The sequence below is a fragment of the Capricornis sumatraensis genome, chromosome 15, assembly GCF_032405125.1.
Source record: "Capricornis sumatraensis isolate serow.1 chromosome 15, serow.2, whole genome shotgun sequence".
Taxonomy (NCBI): Eukaryota; Metazoa; Chordata; class Mammalia; order Artiodactyla; family Bovidae; genus Capricornis; species Capricornis sumatraensis.
Genome location: NC_091083.1, coordinates 78325907 through 78336577, shown reverse-complemented (window position 1 = coordinate 78336577; position 10671 = coordinate 78325907). Strand labels below are relative to the sequence as shown.

The 10671-nt window shown below is 61.6% G+C and overlaps 1 protein-coding gene across 2 annotated transcripts; it reads left to right on the top strand.

Annotated features, from left to right (window-relative positions):
• Positions 1 to 334: 334 nt before the first annotated feature.
• SLC35C2 (solute carrier family 35 member C2) lies at positions 335 to 10375 on the top strand. 2 transcript variants are annotated; one of them, XM_068986748.1, is made up of 10 exons: positions 335 to 382; positions 2805 to 3158; positions 3471 to 3621; positions 4438 to 4501; positions 5000 to 5072; positions 5614 to 5782; positions 5872 to 5955; positions 8171 to 8346; positions 9456 to 9585; positions 9915 to 10375. In XM_068986748.1, the coding sequence occupies exons 2-10, from the start codon at positions 3039 to 3041 to the stop codon at positions 10043 to 10045; spliced, it is 1098 nt and encodes a 365-aa protein (XP_068842849.1). In that variant the 5' UTR covers positions 335 to 382; positions 2805 to 3038; the 3' UTR covers positions 10046 to 10375. The 2 variants fall into 2 exon arrangements, with proteins under 2 accessions (XP_068842849.1, XP_068842850.1); XM_068986749.1 differs by lacking the exon at positions 335 to 382 and having other exon boundaries at positions 3062 to 3158; positions 3542 to 3621.
• The last annotated feature ends 296 nt before the right edge of the window (positions 10376 to 10671 follow it).

Below are 10671 nucleotides of genomic sequence, written 5' to 3'. Positions count from 1 at the left end.
CCATGGTTGCCCAGCACTGGGTTGGAATAAGGTAAATACTTAAATATATGAGTAGGTGACCTTTTCCTGGCTGCCAGCGGTGCGCAGGGCTCTTGCAGCAGGCACCTTGGTTGACCAGGACCTCGGTTGACAACAGGAGACACAACCAAGGGGGATGCTCAGGCCTGGTTCCTGGGGAGCCAGGGCGCGAAGCACGCGGTTTTGCAGACCACACGGGAGGACCAGCCCCCCCGCCCCGCCCCGACACGCCCCGCCCCGACACGCCCCGCCCCTGGCCCCGGGCCCACCCCCAGCGGCTTCCGGCAGAAGCGCCCCCCAGTGGCGGCAGTGGGCCTCGAACTTCCGGCAGGAGGATCCGGGCCTGCAGCGCCGGCGGGGCGAGGTGAGTGGGCGCGCGGCGGGCCTTCCGCGCGCTCCCGGGGTTGGAGGGGGACCAGGGCGGGGCTGCGAGCGGGGTCCAGGCTCGGCGCCGCGCGCCGGTGCCGCGGGGCCCGCCCGGGTCATGCTCCTCCCGGGCCTCGGTATCGCGGTCATGGAGGGGCCCGGGCCTCCGCGCTCTCTCCCCGCGGCGGGACCCAGGCGGGCATCGCGCGGACCCGGCCCTGCACTTGGAGAGGCCGCATCCCGCCGTGGAGTCGGGGGGTGGATGGTAAACACGTGGACAAACAAGGAAACGGCAGGTAGTGGGAGGTGCCACCAGGATTAGACGCCCCCCTCCCCACACCCCTACCCCGCCCCAGGTCCCAAGATGTTCAACAGAGCAAAGATCTGCGACCGCGAATACAAGGACGCAGGCCTGATGTGTTGGACAGATGGCCAGGGGCCAGCGTGGCGGGTGGGGGTGGGAAGGAGATGAGGTTGCAGAAGCTGGCAGAGGCCGGAGGCTGGGAGGCCTTCCCCTCGGGTCTGCTGAGGAGTTGGGATTAACCCTGTGAGGGCCTGGTCTGCTTTCTGTGCTCAGGCCACCTCTGCAGCTGGTTGGCTGCCTCCAGGCTGTAGGAGGAATTGGAAGCAGGGACACCAGTGAGGGGCCTCGTTAACTTTCGAAAAGGTGCTTCCTGTGGGCTGGGGTCCTCAAGGGGACTTCCCGAAGGTGGCGGGCCTGGGCTGGCTCCTTGAAAGAAGGGCAGGATTTGAACAGTGGAGGGAGCACGTACCTGGCAGTGTTGGAGCCTGTTGGAGCCGGAACCACTCCAGAAGCCAGAAGATATAAGAAGTCAGTTCCCAGCAGGGTGCTGACCGTCCTGGTGTGGGAGCCCAGGGCGAACCATGGAGAGGGAGTGCCAAGAGATAGCTCCCCTAGTGCCAACAGGCCCCGCAGTTGCCTGTGGGACCTAGCAGTCAGTCTCAAGGGGGAGCGGTTCCCACCCCCCCACCCCCGGGTTAACAGTTGGCAACATCCGGAGACGTTTTTGGTCGTCCCAACTTTCGGGGAAGGGATGCTCCGGGCCCCTAGTGCACAACGACCAGGGATGCAGCTTAACATCCTCCCGTGCACAGACAGGGCTCCTCCCAGCAAAGAATTATCTAGCCCCAAATAGCACTAATGCCGCAGTTGGGAAGCCTTGGTATAGAGGAAGGAGCATGGGCCTGGAGTTCTGTCAGAGGTGGGTTTGGTGCCCGCGTGCTCCACTCTGGCCACGAGAAGGAGTCTGACGTGGGGAGCACAGGTTTCCAGAACTTCCCAAAGAGAACCACAGCCTCTGATGTCCTTCGGGCCAGGCCTTGCACCAGCTCCCACAATGGGGAGGGGACATGGTAAGCCAGGCTCCAGAGTACAGAACCGAGTGCTTTCCTTTTAGAAAGGACTGGGGGTGGGGGAGGTAAGATGTGTTCGGAAGGCTTCCAGAAGGAGGTGGCATTTCAGCAGGGAGGAGCATGGGGAAGGAGAGACACACAGATGGGGCTGCAGGTGGGTCACACTCGACCTGGGTCCGCCTGGTCTTCCCCCACCCCAGCCTGCACGCTGTGGACGCTCATTAGGCTTGGCTGGATTGATAAGGAGGCAGGGCTTGGTTTTATTGGTTTTCTTTGGCTGAGACTTGAAGGCAGGCACTGCCTCTTTGACAGTAGTTGTTAGAGGCTAAGGCACAGGAGGCATTAGTTTTCTGGTTCATTTTCAGTGCCTCGAAGACCAGATTGGCCCCTGAAAATCATGTGCCCTCTCTCATTGAACCATATAGCGAACACAGGGTGCCAGGTGGCTATAAGCTGTCGTGAACACCACACCTCCTGTGTGCCTGGGGCTCACCACCTGACGACGGGGCACACAGCCGGCTCTCAGGCCTGGCACACATGTGATGTCGGAGAAGTAGGGGAGCAGCCATGTCTCGGGGGGCCTGTGGAGGCAGTGCTCCCCCAGGAAGAGCCATCCGAGCTGATGATCAGTAGAACCTGCAGAGGAGGGAATGCAGGGCGTGCAGAGCATTTGGCTCCCTGCGGCAGCAGGGAAGAGCTGGATGTGCCTAGGGAAAAGCAGGCCCTGGGTGAGACAGGGCACCCAGAGCCCAGCCGCGGGGCGGGCCTCCTTAGCCAGGGGCGGGTCTTGGTCTTGCTTTAAGAGCCCTGACAGCTGCTGAAGGGCCGCAGCTGCTCTGGCATGATCACATTTGCATTTTTAAAAGGTCACTTTGGTGTGAATTCACAGAGAAGAGCTCGAGGCCACAGGAGAGTGGAGGTGACAGGTTGCGGGGAGTCCCGTGGCCGGGTCACCCCTGCTCCCTGCAGGCCAGGGCCGGGGTGGCCGCGTTGAGTCACCCTCCTCCTGCCCCAGCCAACCGGCGCGGCCCTTTTCCTCTTTCTAGTCTCAGCCCTGGGGTCCAGCGAGCCGCGTCGACCGTTGATCATGGACAGGGTTGGCTCGGGCCACCAGCCCCGAAGGTGAGGACGGCACCTGGGGCTCCGTAGACGATTCCAGATCATGGAAGCGGCAGCCGGGAGGCGTGCTTGCTGAAAGTCGCAGGCCCAGCCCGACCGGCCCTTCCCGCGGGGCGTCTTCCCGAGAGGTGGTTGCTGCCCCCGCCGGCCGGCGTCTGCGGATGGGGAGGTGCGCCCCCGACGTGGCCTTCGTGTGGAGGGCGGTGCTGACCCTGGGGCTCGTGCTCCTCTACTACTGCTTCTCCATCGGCATCACCTTCTACAACAAGTGGCTGACCAAGGTGCGCGGGGCCGCGGCGCCCCCGATGTTTAGCAGCGGGCAGGCACGGGCTTCAGCCAGCCAGGCTGGGAGCCAGTCCACACCAGTGCTGGGGCAGGGCCTCGCCGGGGAGTCCCCTGAAATACCGGGATGGAGGGGCATCGGGAAAGGGGGAGACTGGGGAGTGAGCCAGGGCACACGTGGTGGGTCAGAGGGCCCCTCAAACACTGCAGAGGCCCCTGAACCCGCAGCCAGGCCAGCAGGGGTTGGGGGGCGCCGGGGGCCAGGGGCGGGCGGTCACGGAGGCGCTCCACTCTGTGCTTGGGCCCCCCAGAGCTTCCACTTCCCCCTCTTCATGACGATGCTGCACTTGGCTGTGATCTTCCTGTTCTCCGCCCTGTCCAGGGCCCTGGTTCAGTGCTCCAGCCACAGGGCCCGCGTGGTGCTGAGCTGGCCCGACTACCTCAGAAGAGTGGCTCCCACCGGTACGTGCCTGCCTGTGGGCCGGAGGGAGGGGGCAGCTCAGAGGGGAAGGAAGGCGTGAAGCTGAGCCCTTCCGGGGTCACTCCTCACGGCGTGCTCCCCACCCCCACTGCTGCCTCATGGGGGGCGGGCGGGGATGGGGGAGGTGCAGTGGCTCGACCTTCCCACACCCTTGAACGCGGCACACCCTTGAACACATGCATCACGGCCTGGAGACGGTGGTCAGAGGGCACATCACGGCCGGCCCTGCGACTGGGCGCAGGAGCCCAGGGGAGGGACCAGCTGGCAGCCACGCGTGGGAGGGCTTCCAGGAGCGGGGGCTGTGGGCTGAAACCTGGGCGGGGCGCGGGTCTCCTCGGAGGGGAGGCCCCAGTGTCTCCGGGAGAGGCTTGGTACGTGGGCAGATCTGCCAGGGAACTGAAAGTGTCTCCGGAAGCTGAGCACTCAGCTGTCGGGAGAGGAAGCGGAACTGAGAAAGCAGCTGGCTCAGATACTGGAGGACCAAGTCCTGGTGGTGGTGGCGGGGGATGGACGACAGCGTGTTTCATCCGGAGGGAGGCAGGAGCCAGTCTGCAGAGTTTCCAGTGGGGGGTCCTCAGGATCAGGTGGACACCCCTCCCTCATGGGGTGGGCGTGGCATTCATTAATATCCAACAAATGGGAAGCGGTTAGACAGTGGATTGTTGCCCTAATGTTGCAGCCCCTTCTTCAGGGGTGTGGGGCCAGGAGTTAACCCTTCAGCTGCTGGGTGGAAAAGAAAGCTCCAGGAGGGCTCCTGCCCGGGCGGGGTGTCCCACGCGTGCCCCGTGTCTCCGCAGCACTGGCTACGGCGCTGGATGTGGGCTTGTCCAACTGGAGCTTCCTCTACATCACCGTCTCGCTGTGAGTACTGGGCCCTCTGGCCATCTGTCCAGCAGGCTGGGGCAGGGGGCTGCACCTCCCTGCCAGGTCCCTGCCAGGCAGCGGGGAAGGGGGCACGGAGGGCAGAGGGAGCAGCTATTGCTTATCTCAGGTTCTGCGCTTCAGCGAGCCGTGCGTGGCTGCCCCTTCTTTCTCCGTTTCTCTCTTCCCTCCTTAATCCTGATCTCCACTAAAGAGCCCGTAAATCACAGGACTCGGGAAGCTCAGTTTTTTTATTTTCTGGTGATAATCAGAGGCCTCCGAGTCAGAAATTCCTTCCGATTAAAGGTCGCGTGTCAACCCAGACGACTCGCTTCCCTCCTTTGGTCTTTGGTATCGCGCGGGGCCTGCGGCCCTCAGGGAGGTCGGGTCTCCCCTGGCCTCCTCCCGCCCCCTGGTGGCGCCGCGTGGGCTCCTTTCCTGGCAGTAAGTCTGTGTCGCTGGCTCCAGCAGCACGTCACGGGGACGTCTCCCTTGCAGGTACACGATGACCAAGTCCTCAGCCGTCCTCTTCATCCTCATCTTCTCTCTGATCTTCAAGCTGGAGGAGCTGGTGAGGCCCCAGCTTTCCTTGCGTCCCGCCCGCCCCCACTGATGCTAAGAATAGAAAGCGGGAGCTGCTCAGTGGCTTCCCTGCCTGTGACCAAGGAGGCAAGCCCAGCTCAGTGGCGCTCTGTCCCTGGGGACAGACCCAGGGCGCTGCTGGAGAAGACTTAGGGACCGGTGTGGCAGGCGTGGTGGCTGCGGGAGACGAGGTTCAAGGACGTGGGGCTGGGGCAGTGGTCCGGGGGGGCCCTGCTGTGCAGCTGGGGCCCTTCATGTGCTGGGTCCTGGGGGGCGGTGGGGCCACATGGGGACCTAGGGCTGCAGTAGGGTAGCACTCCTGCCATGTTTCAGGGTCTGGGGTCCATGCCAACCGGGTGTCAGCCCTGGTAACATCGAAGAAAAGGGACCAGCCAGGACCCCAGGGTGGGGCAGGTAGGAGGCCTTGCCCCAAGGGCAGCCAAGATGGTCACTGACCCGCAGTCTCCCAGGCGTGATGAACTCGAGACCCCCGAGTTGATTGCAGCTGCTCCCTGACCCTGTCCTTTCAGCGCGCGGCGCTAGTCTTGGTGGTCCTCCTCATCGCCGGGGGCCTCTTCATGTTCACTTACAAGTCGACGCAGTTCAACATCGAGGGCTTCGCCTTGGTGCTGGGTGCCTCGTTCATCGGCGGCATTCGCTGGACCCTCACCCAGATGCTCCTGCAGAAGGCGGAACTTGGTGGGCTCAGGGCACCAGGCAGGGTGGAGGCGGGCAGGGTGCAGGCGGGCCAGGCCGGGCACAACGGCTCACACAAGTCATTTGTGCAGGACTCCAGAACCCCATAGACACCATGTTCCACCTGCAGCCACTCATGTTCCTGGGGCTCTTCCCTCTCTTTGCCGTGTTTGAAGGTACGTGGGGTCATCCACCTTGGGGGGACCTCGGCACAGAGCTCTGATCTCTGCTCGGAGCCCAGCACTGTGGTAGCTGCGGAGGTTCCAGAGATTAGTGATGGTGGTCCCGACCCTGGCAGAGCCTGGTTTGGAGGCTGGACAGATACTTAAACCAAGGGGCTAGAATCTCGCAGGATAAATGCTACTGAGAAGTCACATGTAAAACACACCAGGCGGTAATGATGGTAAATGCACACAGCGCTAAAAGTATACCAGGGCTGTTCTGATTGTTCTAAACATATTAACTCATTTAATACTCCCCCCAAACCCCATGTGCCAGTACTAGGACTGCCTCATCTTGCAGATAAAAGAAACTACGGCAGAGAGAAGTCAAGTTAGCCTTGCTCAAGGTCCCCGTAGCTCATATACCAGCCGGCCCCTCTCTTAACCACGATGCCCTCTTTCTCTTAGTTGGAGTAGAGTCATGAATGTCCAGGTTGGTGGGCCAGAAAGGCAAGTTGAGGCTTCCCAGACAGTGCCTTTTTGGAGAATGAATGGGATTTTGACCCCCCGATGAGGGCGGGCACCCCAGGAAGTGGGAACAGGAGGTTCAGGCGTGGAGAGGTGTGTGGGATTGGCCTTGGCTGTTTCCCGGTCAGGGAGCTGGGGAGTGAGGAAGGGGCGGGTTCCTTCCCCCTTCCCCGCCTCACCTCCCAGGGAAGAGTCAGAAGGATGTGTCTAGCCTGGGCCGGGGGAGGCCACCATGTTCCTCTCCCTGATGTTTTGGAATCGGTCTTCGTCCTCTGTCTGTTAATCCTTCCTCCCAGAGTCCCTTCTGTCCTCAGGGTCATCACAGAGAATTCTGTCCCACATCCATTTAAGTTTCAAGCAGTGAAGCGTCTCAAACCTCTCGGAGAAGATTATTCTGCAGCTCCGTTGTCCAGGAAACTTGTGCTCTGCAGCCTCATTTTTTTTTTCCCCTGTTTTAAAATCTCTCTCCATCCCCTCCTTATGCCCCTCACCAAGCGCCACACTCTCCCTCCCTTCCCAGATGTTTACACCATTTCCCCATCTCTGCAAACTCTCACCCGCGAGCCCCTGGTAGTCATCGCTTAGCAAAGCTGCATGGATTTAGCTTCTTTAATCTTTTCTGGTAAATTAATCCCCCAAGCGCCTTCATTACTTATGTTGCTCTTCCCCGAATTCCCTTCAATTTGCCGACGCCTTTGCAGTGCTGCCGAGCCCAGCACCAGACAAGATGTCCTGCGTCAAAAGGCTGTGTGCCCGGGGGACTCCGACATTCTGCTTCTCCTCAGTGCTTCCCTCCAAAAGCCTCCTCGGCCAGCCTCCCGCTCCCACAAGTGTCCATTTGCCGCGTCTAGGGCTCACCTTCCCACTGGCTTCTACCCCCGGGAGCCTTTCCTGTTCTCTCAGATGGGCAGTGCTGGAGACCCAAGGGTCCTCTGAAAGTCTGGGCACGACTTGGTGTGTGGAGGCCTGTGTGGGTATCTCTGGAACAGGAGCCATGGTTTTGTCGTCTCTCTGAACGTGTGTATGTTTACTTTTTGAGAACTGTTCATCAAACTGCACCTGTCCAGTCTAGTCCCTTTTGTCTTGTCAGTGGGGAAACGGTGGTCCAGAAAAGGGCACATGTCTCGGCTACACCCCACAGCTCTGTAGTTAGATGGAGGAGGTTTGTATGGATGGAGTTTTGTCCCTGGACCCACCTGGAGTGAAGGGCCTCCTCCAGTGGCCCAGGGCACTGACAGTTCTCATGTAGCAGGTGCCCCGTCTTCTTTGGGCCATGGGGTCTCACAGCTGCCAAGGCCACAGGAAGTCACAGCCCTCCCCGCCGCCTCCTCCCCAAAGACGGGTGGTACACAGGGTGTGAAGGAGCAAGGTGCTTCCGCCCAATGCCCGCTGTGTGCCAGGCCCCCGCTCTAGTCCAGAGGCTCAGAAGCCTCCATCAGTCCCTGTTAGGATCCTTGGCTTGTATTGCCCCCGGGCTCCCTGGCAGCCGGCCCTGCTTCCTGGTTTCCCCAAGTCCTTGGCCATCTGCCTGAGATTCTCTGACGCCTCCTGTCCCAGGACTTGGGGCCTCAGACAGGTGGCGGGTGCAGGGAGGGTGGGGTGTAGCCGTGGCAAATCACACCCGACGGCTGGGTGGGGTGAGGCCGCCCAGACAGGCACACCCAGGACGTGGCCCCCCGCTCTCTCCCCCCGTTGCTTCCAGGTCTCCATTTGTCCACATCTGAGAAAATCTTCCGTTTCCAGGACACAGGGCTGCTCCTGCGGGTGCTTGGGAGCCTCTTCCTTGGCGGGATTCTCGCCTTTGGTTTGGGCTTCTCTGAGTTCCTCCTGGTCTCCAGGACCTCCAGCCTCACTCTCTCCATTGCAGGCATTTTTAAGGTACAGTCTTGGAGGCGACCCCAGTCCTGTCTTAGAGGGGAGCCTGTCTCCAGCGGGTGTCCCAGCTCCTGCCCCAGCTCCTGCTTCCCAGAGTCCTGCAGGGAAGAGATGGAAGTGCCTGTCTCCCCTGGCAGTCCGTCCATCATCACCATGGCCCGGAGTGGGCGGAGGGGGAGAGTGGGGACAGCCCTGCTTCACAGATGGGGAAACAGACATGAAGAGCTTCCCTTACCCAGGGATATACAGCTAGCAGGTAGCCAAGCTGACTCCACTAGGCCTGGGACATGTTTACATTTTACCAAGAAAGCCAACTCTGGTCATGAGGCAGCGGCCTGGAGTCAGGATTGAGAAGCCCCCAGTCAGACTCATCAGCATAGGGTCCTGTGCTTGGCAGTGATTGATTGACAGTGTCTGCCGGGAGCACAGTGAGGGATGGTTCTATCACGAGGGCCCTGCGGCTGCTGATCCTGCCTTTACCGCTGTCTAGGAGCCCCAGCCGTCTCCTGGCGTCTCCTCTCCCCTTCCTCCCCCCATCATCACTCACTGCTTCCTGCTCAGGGCAGTGGACAGGCAGATCCTGACCCTGGAACAGTGTTCCCTGAAACCAGCAGCACAGGGCTCCCTGAGGGTCTCGCCCACCCAGTGATGACGCGTGAGCTGTGTTTCTCAGAATGTCATCTGATCAGTCCCCTTTGCACCCAGTGCTTACGAAGAACCTTGTGACCAATGGGTCCTGTAGAGCCTAGTGTGACTGTACCCCGCCCCAGGGCACCAGAGGTGCTCCGTGCACAGGTGCTTCTGGAAGGGCAGCTGGCCTTCCTGCCTGGACTTGCTACTGTGTGTCCCCAGCCTGGATTCGGTCTGCCTCTTCCAGTCCAGACAGAATTCTGTAAAAACCACCTCCCCTCTGTCCACAGTAACACAGAGCCGGGGAGGCCTCAGGCTGGTCCCCGAACTCAGGGAGGCTTCCCCCTTTGCATTGCAGGGAGTTTGGGCAGGTCTGCCTCTCCCCTGTAGTGTGACAGCGCCCCCAGGCCCCACCTTCCTTGCCAAGGAGCGCCCCCCTACCCTGGCCATGAGCACACCCCCTCCCTGCCTCTCTTCTGCAGGAAGTCTGCACTTTGCTGTTGGCAGCGCATCTGCTGGGTGACCAGATCAGCCTCCTGAACTGGCTGGGCTTTGCCCTCTGCCTCTCGGGAATATCTCTGCACATCGCCCTCAAAGCCCTGCACGCCAGAGGTACCCAGAGCCCCTTTCGGAAGCCTGTCTCCTGGTGACCCTCTCCTCCTGGATCTCCCCTCCGCCCATCCCTGCCAGGAGGAGGCAGGTGGCTCTCGACCCCCCAAGCCATTTGCAGTCTGGTCTGGTCAGTTCAGCTGCCCCTGCCCTGCCTGTTCCTCTAATTCAGGGAGTTCGCCTGGTGATTTGGCCACCGCCACTCCTCCGAGAAGTTGCGGGGGTCATTTCCAGGGAGCGGGCGGGGGCCTGGGTCCCTCGGCACGCTCTCCTGTCAGGCCAGGGCAGGCAGACCCTTGCTGGGTGTGTGATGCTGCTGTCTCTGTCCCCAGGTGACAGTGCCCCTAAGCCCCTGAAGGGGCTAGGCTCCAACCCCGACCTGGAGCTGCTGCTCCGGAGTAGCCAGCCGGAGGACGAGGACAACGAGGAGGAGGAATACTTCGTGGCCCAGGGGCAGCAGTGAGCAGCCGGGGGACCAGTCAGCGGCTTGGGGACCCGGGTGGTTCCTCCTGGCCGCCGGGCAGCAGTGGGCCCAGCATCTCCTGGGCCAGGCCTCGGAGGGCATGCAGCCGGTGCTGGGGCCGGGGCAGAGAGCTGGTGTGCCAGGTGGGCGCCAGGCCAGCCTTGGGCCTGGCCGGAGCGGGGGCCCAGCAGCGCTGGTGTCGCAGCAGGAGCAGGGAGTGGGCTGTTGCAGCCACTCGCCAGGCTCTGAGAGCCGGGATGGTGATTTTAGAGAGAAGACAGGTTTCCAGGGGGCTGGGCTTGGACTGCAGTGCAGTTAGGGACGGGAGGTGGGGACGCTGGGGCCCCGTCACCTGGATACTGTCCTTTCTCTGCAAGCAGACCTATTTATAGCTTGGAAATAAAGGGTTTCCGGTCCACTGGCCACCTTGTGTTACCTGGAGGTGTGAGGGCGGGGGGGCCCAGCCTCCCCGCTTCCGCCTCCTTCAGCGGACTCGCCCGTGTTTCTTGTCTCCTGTCGGAGCCCCAGAGCCCTCTCTTGGGGCCTCGCCACACCTGCAGGCAGTGAAGAACAGGTACTGAGTTTCATATTCTGGGGACTGTAGTGTTTTCACAGCCTGATTTGAA

Excerpts from the sequence above, each read along its gene's own strand:
- SLC35C2 (XM_068986748.1), top strand. The coding sequence starts at position 3,039 with ATGGGGAGGTGCGCCCCCGACGTGGCCTTCGTGTGGAGGGCGGTGCTG. Across the intron at positions 4,502-4,999 it reads CTCTACATCACCGTCTCGCT|GTACACGATGACCAAGTCCT; the intron begins GTGAGTACTGGG and ends TCTCCCTTGCAG. Across the intron at positions 8,347-9,455 it reads CCATTGCAGGCATTTTTAAG|GAAGTCTGCACTTTGCTGTT; the intron begins GTACAGTCTTGG and ends TCTCTTCTGCAG.